The following is a 13,874-nucleotide window of genomic DNA, read 5'->3' as shown; positions in this document are numbered from 1 at the left end:
CCTACACCACATCTCTCAGATGATAAAACCGTTCTGGCTGTGTCTCTGACTATTTCTGTTTTGTTTGTAATTTCTTTTAAACAGTTGCATTTTTTTAACAAATAAGGAAATATTTTCTTCCTCACGCTAAACACACAGATACTCCGTCAGCTACTCTTCCTCAATAATGTACCGAAAGAGAACAGAGCTTCAAAAACAGATTGTCTTATGAAGAATTCATTTGAAAAAAAAATATTGCTTTAGTGACTGCTTCAAAGAGGGCGAGTAAATAGAAGCATTCATTGCAGAAGTAGCCTAAGAACAATGAAAAGGGTAGTCAGCTCAAAATGGGCAGGATTTTCCCACAGATTTTATATAGCAAAGAGCAATAGTACTGCATGCACATAATTTTGATTGTCGGCATAAAATAGGAAGTAAAGGTCTGTGGTAAACTCTTTTAGATGCAAGTTATTTTGGGCCCAGTTGGTTGCTTACCAATGTGTGGCTGGATCTTGTGAAATTCTCTGCACCATTAATTCCTGGTGACTTAAAGATTGAGTCCTGGTCCCACTGAAATCCCAACCATTATATAAACTAGAAAAACAGTAAAAAAAATTTTTTTTGCAGAAATACTTTTGATTTCAATAGGAATTAGGTACCTAGGTACTGTTGAAAATCCCACTAGACACCTGTCTGCATCTTCAGGCACCTAAATACCTGTACAAATGTGGCCACAAGTGAATTGCTGAGTTGTGGCTCTAGTATTGTGCTGGATAGGGGCCAGTGTGCCAAGGGTGACCAGATAGCAAGTGTGAAAAATCGGGATGGGGTGGAGGGTAATAGGTGCCTATATAAGAAAAAAGCCTGAATATTGGGACTGCTCCTATAAAATCAGGACATCTGGTCACCCTAAGTGTGCCCTGCACCTTGTAGGGTTAAACCCAAAGGTCTACCCAAAGCTCACCAACGTCAACGGGAGTTTTATCATTGATTTCAAAGAATCTTGGATCAAGTTTCAAGAAAGGAGAGTACTAGATACCAACTTTGTTCAGGGGCACATAAAAACAGAATGATATGGAAAGATGTGCCGAGATCTTGTAAGTTGAATATAAAGAGAGGGGAGGTATCAGATCAGAAACATGTACTAGCTAGTTAAATTCCTGGAGAAGAGCCATCTCAGTATGGTGAAAAGTGTCCTATCCAAATTGAAAGTAGTCCAGGAAGTTGGGTGATGTGGTCAGACAGCTGAGAGCAGGTGACTCACTACTTCAGCAGGGCTCTGGAGAAGTTGAACTCAAGATGGTTGTTAGCAATTGTGAAAGGATTCAAGTGGGGGTTTTCTCACAAAGGAGGGATGATATCCTGGGATGGCTTTAGGCACAGACTGGACGGGCAGCTGCTTGGGGCACCATGTTTACCAGGGACCCATAACTCTGGGAAGAGTTCCAAGCAGGAAGAAACGATCTGGCCAGAATACTCCTGTGCTGTAGGAGCACATCCCTGATGTGGAAGTTGCAAGAGGACCTGTGCTGGCCAAAAGATAAATAATGAAGCAGAGGGGAGAAGAGATGAGGATGCCGAGGAAAGACAGATGGGAAGTGACCCAGGGATGGTGGAAGGGAATATAATGAGGAGTTCCAATGAAAGAGAGAAGGACAGAGCTAGGGGTTCTGCTTTGCTGACTTAGGGATGGTACCAAAAATGATTTGCCATGTGCTCCACTATACTGAGGGATGGCCCTGGGAGAGAGCAGAAGTTTGAAAATTACAGGAATATGTAGTGATGAAACACTATATAATATAGATATTTTATAACTATAAAATGGAAGAAGCAGCAGCATAGTCATTATGTTTACATGCTTTCTTTTGATGTTCTCCTTGGGTGTGACTACCAGTATATGTACACAGGCCTAGATACTGATCTCAGTTACACCATTGTAAATCTGGAGCATATGCCTTGACTTCAGTGGAATTACTCCAGATTTATACCAATACAGTGAATTTTAGAATCTGGCCTCAAGTGCTTTGTTTCAGACTCTTTATGTGTGGGTATATTTTTACATGTTGGATTGTCTACTTGGCAGTATCAGCATGTTGGCAGCCCAGCACCTGCTCAAAGAACAGCTCAATGGTGTAATTCTGCATTGTCCTCATGGCAGAATTTGGCTAGGAAGCATTAGATAGAGAATTCAAATGTAGGCAAAATATTGGGCCAGCCTTTCAGCTGGATCAATTGGCCTCAGTGGAGAGACGCTGGTTTATACCAATTGATGAGTTAACCCAATGTCTTTTGTCAACTAGTGTTATCCCATTAAAAAGTATTATGAACTTTATATGGTACTTTGTCATGTAAAAGGCAGCCTCCATCAATTGACTTCATGGGAACTGAGAGCAGTGGTGCCAGTTCAGATATTTCAGGGGCGAAGGGAATTCCAGTTCCTCTCCCAGGTCTCCTTTGGCTGGGGAGTCTGCCCTCCCTCTTACCACCAGAGTTCATGAGCGGGTGCCCCCAGGAGTTGAGTTCTCAGCCTGACTCCCCTGCCTGGCACTGTGGAGGGACAGACTCTCCATGCACCGCCTCACAGCACCATTTGAGTGGTGGTGTTACGTCATGCACCAGATTGCAACGCCACTTGCTGAAATTTGGCTTGGTTGCCCCCTCACTTAACAACATTCTTCCCACTTGACACCACTGACTGGGAGGTAGTGCTGACAGGATTTTTTCATGTTTTTTAAAAATACTTTCAGAGAATAGGAAACTTTATAGTTTATTCATTTGATGCAGTTTGTTTGTTCTGAGTTAATTTGATCTGCTCCTTCTCTTCCTGTTAGGAAATTCTGCATCATCCCACTTATCTTAGTCTTAGAATGCACCAGAGTCTACTACCAGGAATGTATAATTTATGTAATCTAATGTAGAGACATAATCCCACTTAGTTATGTTGCTACGTAAAATACACAGAGCATTAATCCGGGCAAATGAGAGCTTCAGACTTTTTTTTTATCACTAGTGTAAAGGACTAGCTCCATCTTGTGGACATTTGTCCCATATCCTCACATGATACCTGCTGACTTGACTTGACTTATCAATATTGTGAATAATGATCATGTGTCAAATTTTGCTTCAGTTATATCATTATAAACTCATTTATTTCAGTGGAAGAGAAGAATTCAGCTCACTGAGTTGTATAGTTTTATAGATCAAGATAAATCTAGTTATTGTGCAATTAAAAAAGGAACAGTGAGTAAACATTGTTTTAATGAGATCAAATGGTGATATTAAAGCCACAAGGCATCTGAACGCAAAGTGTTGCTATTCTGCATAACTGGCCAATGTCTGACAAAACAAAGATTGAGTTGTCTGGCAGTTATTAACAATAATTTATTAATAGATTTCTCAGATTATTGTGCAAGGCACCCATGCAAAAATGGAGGGACCTGTTCCGTTGCCTATGATCATAGTTCTTATCACTGCGCATGTCCTGAGGCATTCACAGGAAAAGACTGCGAGATTGGTAAGTGCCTTATTTAATGAGCAATGGATATTAGAGGTAGAGGACTTGTCCAACTTTGTTAGTGAAAAGGTAATGTTGTTGTGATGTTAGAGAGCACTAAGATATTAATGTTTGTGTAGGCTGGTTTCCAAGTGATTATGATAGACAATCTGTTACTGACAGGACAGCTGAAAATAGGTTAATTATATGGTTATAAATTCAAACCTGATCTGAACTACCATTAAAGTATTAGGCTAAGAGACATACAATGAGACTCTTCCCCCCGACCCCCGCACTCAGATTTTGAGATTAGCATACGTGTTTAGAAAAGAATAATTATATTATATAGCACTTAGGGTAGAGAGACATGACAAGCAAATGAATTTTAGGTAAGGCACTATATCCCAGTGTATGTGCACATGTGCCCATTAAGGATCTTACCATGCTCTCAGTGATTTTACACCAGTGTAATTCCATTGACTTCACTTGAGTTACTCCAGATTTACACCAGGGTAAGTGGGAGTTATCAGATGATAAGGCTCTTATCATACTATTGCACCAGTTTTACAACAGTATACAGTGCTGGTGCTAGGCATAAGCAGACTAAGCAATTGCTTAGGGGCCCGAGAAACTCAAGGGGGCGTGTTGTAGAGGTGGGGCAAAAATATTCCCGCTTAGGGCCCCAATGGGCTAGCGTTGCCTTTGGCAGAATAACTCCACTGAGGTCAGTGATGGTTGCTCCTGATTCTCACAGTATAAGAACAGAATAAGGTTCCATAAAAGCGCTCGTTTCTCTTTGTTGTTCAATGAAATTCCTTTCCCGCTGCTCTGGAGCCACCTAATGGCATGTATACAATGTGTACGGTACCGGCTGGGGCACCAAAGTAGCTGCCTCCATTACAGCCTTCATCTGTAAGAACCAGTCTGCTAAACTAACAGCTATGAACAATACATAGAAGTGGGATGAATGTCGTATTTTACTCTGATTTTTCTTCCTTACTTTTCGTGAATTAACCATTAGGGGGCTTGCAGAATGGTGCCACTGTCTTGTTCACAGGAGCATATGACATTTTAAAAGCAGGAGAAGCCATCTGGCTCAACCAACCTCTTTATTTCTAATTTATTCTACTATTAGTCATAGCACCTATCACCATGGTGGCTAGGTGCTTCCATTACAAAGGTGAAAGCACAAATTGTTTGATTAGCACATAAGCCCGGATCCACAAAGGGACTTGGGCATTGCAGCACTGAGTGTTGGGATGTGTAACTTTTAGACATCTAGAAAAATCACTGGAACAACAACGCGATTCACAAAGCCTAAGTAAGGTGCCTAGGCTCCTTATACAATGAATGGGGAGAGATGGGTGCCTAAGGCCTGGTCCACACTAACCCCCCACTTCGAACTAAGGTACGCAAATTCAGTTAATAACGTAGCTGAATTCGAAGTACCTTAGTTCGAACTTACTGCGGGTCCAGACATGCTCCCCCGCCGATGCCGCGTACTCCTCTCGCCGAGCTGGAGTACCGGCGTCGACGGCAAGCACTTCCGGGATCGATCCCAGAAGATCGATAGCTTACCGCTGGACCCGGAGGTAAGTGTAGACCTACCCATAGAATGAGATCCACAAAAGCAAATATGTTAGCCAAGGACCCGCCAGAGCTAGCCAATGGGAGTTGCCAGCAAGAAGGGTGTGTCCTAAGTCCCACCCCTCACAGAATTAGTCACCTACATGCAGGCTGCAGGGAGATGCATATCTCTGCTTGCAATCCACATCTGGGACCCCTTCTCCTGGAGTCAGGTAGCTAAAGTGCTTAATCTGCTGCTTGCAAGCAGAGGCCATGCGTGGTGGGGCCATGTGTCACATCTCCCTCTCCCCCCCGTCCGGCAAGTTGTTGCTTGGCTTGTACTGAGCATACTCACATGGACAGAGCATGTTCTGCTGCCCTCACTCTGTCCCTCCCCCCCCCACTATCGGCAGGCATGGGTCATTTCTGCTTGCAAGGATGCATTAGGTGCCTACCTCACTATGCACAAAATAACTGGAAGAGGAGGGTAGAGCACTCACTTAGGATGTGTGAGACCCAGGTTAAATTCTGATGGGCAGAGTGGATTTGAACCTCTACAGAGTGTTCCCTGTCCACTGAACTATTCTGCTATGGGACTCCCTCAATCTTCCCTGTTGAAGCTGTTCCACTGTGGGTAACTAACTGAAGAGTCATTGGGCCAAAGAGAGCATGTGAGAATGTCTCCATAGCCTGGTGGTTGGGTCACCCACCTGGGAAATGGGAGATCCAGCATCCAGCCCCCCTGGTCCAGTCACTCTTTAATTATTTCTCCAAAATGAAACAGCTACAACAGAAGAGATTGAGGGAGACCCCTATTAGAATGCTCATAGCTCAGTGGTTAGCACACTCTCCTGGGAAGTGTGGAAGACCCCTGTTCAAATCCTCTCTCCTCATCAGGCAGAGGCGGGGATTGAACGGAGGGTCTCCCACATCCCAGGTGAGTGGCCTAACCACTGGGCTAAAAGCTAAATGGTGGGCACCAATGGTGGCTCCTCCTCTCACCAGATTTTGAATGGGCCCCAGTCTGGTAGGTGTGATCAGAGCATGCCTATTGGATCAGACTCCACAGGCAAGAAAGGCAAGCAAACACCTGTCTTCTTCTCATTTGTGGATTGCATTTGAGGACAAGGTGGGAGATAGATGTCCAGGCACTTAGAATGAGGCAGCAGTGTGCATGAACTGAGACAGAAACATAGTTGTCCAGAGGACTTTTAAAGCAAAAATTTAGATGGGTGAGTGAGTGTTCGTGCCTACAGGGTTAGCTGGCAACAAAGCAGGGGTTTTGTGGATCGCAGCAGTACCTAAAACTGGGATTTAAATCTCTTTGTGGTTCAGGCCATACTTTCAAGTAACCTGTGGCTAGTTAACAAGAAAAGGGATCATTAGGGCATAACAAATCATTTGGTATCATTCTTTGTAACAAACCTTAGAAATCTTTTTTTATTTTATTTTATTTTAGGGAAGTGTTTTGATGAAAGTCGCTATGAGTACTTTGACACTGGCGAAAGTTGGGCAAGAATCCACAAAGGAATAGTGGAAGAATGCACGTGTGTTAACAGCGGAATTGAATGCCAAAACACACGATACACAAGTATTACTCTGTGCTGTCCATAGCATAAGCATTATTTTGTTCTAAATGTATATATCTGCATGTAGTGGGCTAAATAAAAATAGTGATGCTGAAACCTGTGCTATTGTATTCTACATAGTGACCGGGCTCTTTCAACACACACACCCAGAAAGAAAAAAATATTTTTCTTTCCACTTATGGATAATGGACCTGATTCAGCCTGTGAGCATGTGCTTAAGTGCTTTACTGAATAAGGAGGGACTTAAGCATGTGTTTTATTTTAAGCACACACTTAAGTGCTTTCAGGAACAGGGATCCTGAATTGGGGCCCAAAAGAATAAACAATAGATTAAAGAATAATAATAACAAAATTATACCTCTATCCCAGAATCTCAAAGCAATTTACAAATATTAATTAAGCTTCACAGCACCCCGGCGAATTAGTTAAATATTGTCATCCCCATTTTACAAGTGTGGAAACTGAGACACAGAAGTTAAGTGACTTTCCAAGCTCACATAGTACGTCCATGGTAGAGCTGTGAATGTGCCCAGGAGCCAAAATCACCACTGGCATAACTTTGGTCATAGGAATCCTGACTGCCAGCCACATGCTCTAACTACTTTACTAAGCTCCCTCCCTGTTGGTTTATTTTAAAATATTACACAGCTCTCTAAAAAATTTTGCAATAGTGGGGAGCATATTACGAGCAGTAGTAATAATAATTACTATTATTTGTTAAGCAATGATATTTGCAACAGAGGGGAAGCTATACTGATATTAACAGTAAAAGTAAACAGTGAGCCAGATCTTCAACTGATATAAATCAGCATAGCTCTGTTGTCTATAATGAACTATCTCAGTTTGTACCAGCTGAAGGTCTGGACCAGTGTGGAAATAGTAAAAAAGGGAAAACCAATTCTAAAAGTATATATGGCAGAGAAGGAGATGCCTTAAGATGTTGTCACCATGATAAATATGGTGAACATCTCTACATTCTTCTTGTTTTCATCCTCTCATGATGATTCCAACAAGATATGATGTGAAATTTGTTTAAGTGGGTTGCATTTTCTTGTACTGCATGTAGCATTCAGAGATTCCAAGGCCAGAAGGGTCATTGTGATTAACTGACCTCCTGTATAATGCTGGCAAAAATAAAACTTCCCCGAAAAAAAATCTTCGAGGATATCTTTTAGAAAATCTTGATTTTAAAAATTGCTAGTGATAGAGAATCCACGACCATTGGTAAATTATTCCAATGGTTAATTGTCCTCACTGTTAAAAATATATGCCTTATTTCCAGTCTCAGTTGTCTAGCTTCAACTTCCAGCCATTGGATTGTGTTGTACCTTTCTCTGCTTGACTGAAGAGCCCATTATCAAATATTAGTTCCTTATGTAGATACTTACAGACTGTAATCAAGTCACCCCTTAAACTTCTCTTTGTTAAGCTAAATAGATTGAGCTCTTTGAGTCTATCACTATAAGGCATGTTTCTAATCCTTTAATCATTCTTGTGACCCTTTTCTGGACCCTCTCCAATTTGTCAACAATTTATCCTCCTTGCATTATGGACACTAATTGAGTTTGATCTTCTATTTATGTTTGTAGGTTGCACCAGTAATCCTTGTCTCCATGACAGTGCCTGTAGAATGATTGTCTTCACTGGGAAAACTATATGTGGTTGCAAAGAAAACTTTGTAGGAAAATATTGCAATATTGGTAAGTATAACAAGGTGCCAGGGAGAACAAATGTTATTGATTGATCATCTGACTGATAATAGGTGTTTGTTACTTGCATATTCTACACAACATGTAGCAGAGTCTTCATCTGAAGAGTCATGTAGCATATGTAACTTCTCTCTGGCTAAGGCATTTACCATATTCCTACCGGATAAAACCTATTGCATTATTCCTCACCAAGGCCCCAGGCTGGTCAACACACATCCTTAACTTTATGCACATGAATAATCTAATTAAATTATTTATGCACATAAAATTAAGCATATATTTGCAAGCATATATTTGGGATCCAATGCATGTACTGTAACATAAATTCTTCCACACAAAAGCATGCATCTTATTTGTTCCCACATGAGGTAAAGTAATGTCTGTTTTAGCAAGATCGCTGGTTATTTCCCATATTTGTCAGTCATATATAGTTAATAGGAATAGACTCTAATAAAAATGTATGCGTTTCCTTTTAGTCATCGGAGCCTGATTCTTTTCTCACTTATACCAGTTTTACACACGTATAACTCTATTGATACTCCTGATTTACAGTAATAAAACTGAGAGGAGAATCTGGCTCTTGGCATCTAGACATGCAATAGCTTTGTCGCTTCTTGTTTGAGCTTCAGAGGTGCATAGTTTTTGATGCAGCTTTCTTACGGAGTTTTGAAGTTTGGATTATATATATTATATATATTTTTAAACTTTATCAGTGCACTAAATCTTCTCTTCAAGTAAACTCAATGACTATCTTTCAAATACAGCAATTTTTGCACACAAATTACAGTAGGTCTTCAGCCATACCACAGCAATCTTGTCATCTCGTTGGCTAAGAGGGCTTGTACGCTGATCCAGGGTCATTGTAGTCAATGGCAAGAGTCTGTAAGAGGGTAGCAGTCTCTGAGCATGCCCCCTTGCTGTGCGGCATGCCATTGTTTCTCTCTGTTTTGGGAATAATTTATTCACTCCTAGAGTCTTTAAAACAGCATTCCCTCTCTCCTGGGGTCTAATTTATTAGACATTGTCTGGTTCTCAAAAAGATCCTGCCTATGGCCCCGCCTTAGGTTGGGGGCTCCAAGCTTCTCTATTTCAGGAACGTGGGGTTCCAATTCTGGCTGTAAATGCTCCCCTTAAATTCAGAGTTTTCACAGCCCTCCTCCTTCAGCTGTGTAGATCGAGTCCTGGCCTCCATGGCCTGCTAACTCTATTCTTAAGTTCAGGGTTTTCGCAGCCCTCCTTCTGGGGACTGTGGCCTGACTGAGTTCTTTCTCTCAGCAATCTCTCCTTCACTGGACTTGGAGCCTCCTTTTTGATTCACCCAATTAATCATCTGACCAGTGCTTTGATCCTTCCCAGGTGGAACTAATAACCCCAAACACCTGACTTCTGAACAATGCTCCTGGTCCCAGGCCTTTAAAGGATTTTCCTACTCTTTCTCCCTCCCAGGGACTACTCCTTGGGACCATCTTCCTCTCAGCCAGTGTCTTTTTTTGATTATTCCTCATCTTTCATTTTTCTTACCTCTTTCCAGGTATCTGGGGAACTAGCCTCTCAGACTGTCTCCTCCAGACTTAAAGGGCCAGCCAGTACCCTATAACAGACTCCATTGATTGTGATGGGCACTGGATCAGACCTAGCTGAGTACTAGGATGGGAAACCTCTAAGGAACACTTACCGTATATACTTGATCGTAAGCTGATTCGTTTATAAGCCGACCCCCCCCAAGATGGATAGGTAAAAATGGAAATTTTTTATAACCCGTTCATAAGCCCACCCTATAATTCAGGGGTCAGCAAACGTTGGCTCCCGGGCCATCAGGATAAGCTGCTGGTGGGCCGAGATGGCTTGTTTACCTCGAGCATCTGCAGGCACGGAGGTAAACCTAAGTAAACAAAGTGTCCCGGCGCGCCAGCTGCTTACCCAGACGGGCCAGGACAGCAACTGGTGGGGAAATTTTTTGGGGGGGAGAAGCTGAGAGTCAGGGGAGTAACCCTTGTGACCACCCCCCACATGACCCCACCCCTAGTCCGGCACCCCCACACTCTCCCCAGCCCCGGAGCTGCAGCTGCTTTGGAGACTGGGGGGAGAGCAGCATGGCCAGAAGCGGAGAGACTCTGGCACCACCTCTTCCCTTCTGGCTCTGCTGGTTGTGCTGCCTCTCCTTGCTCCCTCTGTTTGGGGGAGGGGCTGTGTCCCACCTCTCCCTCTCTCTATCCGTTCATAAGCTGACCCCCTTCTCTGATGCTTCCCTTTTTTACTGAAAAAATTTGGCTTATGAATGAGCATATATGGTATTTGTTTTTTGTTGTTCACTATTTTTTTTTGTTCTCCTAAATTGTGTGCATTTTTTTTTTAAACAAAAACAATTTAGTAATCCAACCTGGGAGCAGACCCAAATCCCGTGTGATTTTAGGTGACTAATCACACACCATGAATAACAACCTGCGAATAGTGAAATTGCACATTTTGTGACCAGCCCAAAAAATCTGAAAGACATTCATCCAGACTACCTGGCGAATAGAGACGAATGACAAATAATTCTCTGAACAATTTGACGTCCAATCTGCTGGTGAACAAATAGGAAAAAAAGGCTTAGTCTACAGCAGACATTATTTACAATGATCAGTTCACGAGAATCATCCCATCCTTGTTTACAAAAATATTATTATTCTTCGAGTGCTTTCTCATGTTGATTCCAGTTAGGTATGTCTGTGCCGTATGCACAGCTGTCTGAAAATTTTTCCCATAGCAGCACCTGTCGGGTCAGCTGTGGAGCTCCCTGGAGTGGCGCCTCCATGGTGGTGAATATATGACCCTGCTGACCTGGAGCCTCCTCAGTTCCTTCTTACTGCCAGTGACAGTCATTGAAACTGCGGTGGCTTGCTCTTGCAAGTGCTCTCCTAGTTCTCCTACTAGCTTTGTGTATATAGTTGAATAGTTTAACAATTGTATAGTTTTAATAGTTAGTTAGTGGATAGTGCTAGGGAAATTCTGCCTTACTGTGCATGTACACAATTTATGTCCCCCGCAGATTTTTTTGCTTCTCCGCAGAAAAATGACTTTCTGATGGGGAAGCAAAGGGAAGCCACGAGACTGGTTGAGACCCTCCCCAATAGTATGTATTGGGTGCCCAGGGCATTGGAAATGGGCTGGTGGCTCCTACCCTGCTACCTCAGCTGCAAGTCCCGGCTGGGTTGGGGAGGACGGGACTTCCTCTTCCCTTCATGGCATCTGGATCCATGTCAGACCTACCCCCAGATTTCTCCCATGGCTATAGGAAGCTCTGCAAACTCTCTACCTCCTCTCTCTCACCCCCCCACACACTTCCTGCACCCATCGCTCCTTAGTTGCAGGGGGAAGGATCACTGTACAGGCGGATTTTGATAAGCTCAGAGAGCTGATAGGTAAGGTCCCATGGGAATCAAGACTAAGGGGAAAAACAACTGAGGAGAGTTGGCAGTTTTTCAAAGGGACACTATTAAGGGCCAAAAAGCAAGCCATTCCGCTGGTTAGGAAAGATAGAAAATGTGGCAAAAGACCACCTTGGCTTAACCACGAGATCTTGCATGATCTAAAAAATAAAAAGGAGTCATATAAAAAATGGAAACTAGGCCAGATTACAAATGATGAATATAGGCAAACAACACAGGAATCCAGGGGCAAGATTAGAAAGGCAAAGGCACAAAATGAGCTCAAACTAGCTACGTGAATAAAGGGACACACGAAGACTTTTTATCAATACATTAGAAGCAAGAGGAAGACCAAAGACAGGGTAGGCCCACTGCTCAGTGAAGAGGGAGAAACAGTAACAGGAAATTTGGAAATGGCAGAGATGCTTAATGACTTCTTTGTTTCGGTCTTCACCGAGAAGTCTGAAGGAATGCCTAACCTAATGAATGCTAATGGGAAGAGGGTAGGTTTAGCAGATAAAATAAAAAAAGAACAAGTTAAAAATCACTTAGAAAAGTTAGATGCCTGCAAGTCACCAGGACCTGATGAAATGCATCCTAGAATACTCAAGGAGCTAATAGAGGAGGTATCTGAGCCTCTAGCTATTATCTTTGGAAAATCATGGGAGACGGGAGAGATTCCAGAAGACTGGAAAAGGGCAAATATAGTGCCCATCTATAAAAAGGGAAATAAAAACAACCCAGGAAACTACAGACCAGTTAGTTTAATTTCCGTGCCAGGGAAGATAATGGAGCAAGTAATTAAGGAAATCATCTGCAAATATTTGGAAGATGGTAAGGTGATAGGGAATAGCCACCATGGATTTGTAAAGAACAAATTGTGTCAAACCAATCTGATAGCTTTCTTTGATAGGATAACGAGCCTTGTGGATAAGGGAGAAGCTGTGGATGTGGTATACCTAGACTTTAGTAAGGCATTTGATACGGTCTCGCATGATATTCTTATCGATAAACTAGACAAATACAATTTAGATGGGGCTACTGTAAGGTTGGTGAATAACTGGCTGGATAACCGTACTCAGAGAGTTGTTATTAATGGTTCCCAATCCTGCTGGAAAGCCATAACAAGTGGGGTTCCGCAGGGGTCTGTTTTGGGACCGGCTCTGTTCAATATCTTCATTAACGACTTAGATATTGGCATAGAAAGTACGCTTATTAAGTTTGCAGATGATACCAAACTGGGAGGGATTGCAACTGCTTTGGAGAACAGGGTCATAATTCAAAATGATCTAGACAAATTGGAGAAATAGTCTGAAGTTGATGAAGTTTAACAAAGACAAATGCAAAGTGCTCCACTTAGGAAGGAAAAATCAGTTTCACACATACAGAATGGGAAGAGACTGTCTAGGAAGGAGTACGGCAGAAAGGGATCTAGAGGTTATAGTGGACCACAAGCTAAATATGAGTCAACAGTGTGATGCTGTTGCAAAAAAATCAAACGTGATTCTGGGATGTATTAACAGGTGTGTTGTGAGCAAGACACGAGAAGTCATTCTTCCGCTCTACTCTGCACTGGTTAGGCCTCAACTGGAGTATTGTGTCCAGTTCTGGGCACCGCGTTTCAAGAAAGATGTGGAGAAATTGGAGAGGGTCCAGAGAAGAGCAACAAGAATGATTAAAGGTCTTGAGAACATGACCTATGAAGGAAGGCTGAAAGAACTGGGTTTGTTTAGTTTGGAAAAGAGAAGACTGAGAGGGGACATGATAGCAGTTTTCAGGTATCTAAAAGGGTGTCATAAGGAGGAGGGAGAAAACTTGTTCACCTTAGCCTCTAAGGATAGAACAAGAAGCAATGTGCTTAAACTGCAGGAAGGGAGGTTTAGATTGGACATTAGGAAAAAGTTCCTAACTGTCAGGGTGGTTAAACACTGGAATAAATTGCCTAGGGAGGTTGTGGAATCTCCATCTTTGGAGATATTTAAGAGTAGGTTAGATAAATGTCTATCAGGGGTGGTCTAGACAGTATTTGGTCCTGCCATGTGGGCAGGGGACTGGACTCGATGACCTCTTGAGGTCCCTTCCAGTCCTAGAATCTATGAATAAGCTTGGCTAGTGTCGGCTTACCGTC

General features: G+C 42.5%; 1 protein-coding gene across 1 annotated transcript in view; it reads left to right on the top strand.

The window, feature by feature from the left end:
- Positions 1-13,874, top strand: part of HGFAC (HGF activator) — a 71,103-nt gene that overhangs the window by 19,768 nt on the left and 37,461 nt on the right. Inside the window, exons 5-7 of the mRNA XM_034771307.1 lie at positions 3,371-3,493; positions 6,498-6,629; positions 8,217-8,327. Of these exons, the coding sequence (XP_034627198.1) occupies positions 3,371-3,493; positions 6,498-6,629; positions 8,217-8,327 (366 nt within the window). The remainder of the gene's footprint in view (positions 1-3,370; positions 3,494-6,497; positions 6,630-8,216; positions 8,328-13,874) is intronic.

Source organism: Trachemys scripta, chromosome 5 (assembly GCF_013100865.1).
Source record: "Trachemys scripta elegans isolate TJP31775 chromosome 5, CAS_Tse_1.0, whole genome shotgun sequence".
NCBI lineage: Eukaryota > Metazoa > Chordata > Testudines > Emydidae > Trachemys > Trachemys scripta.
The sequence above is the reverse complement of the archived record's forward strand: the minus strand, read 5'-3'. Positions and strand labels throughout refer to the sequence as shown.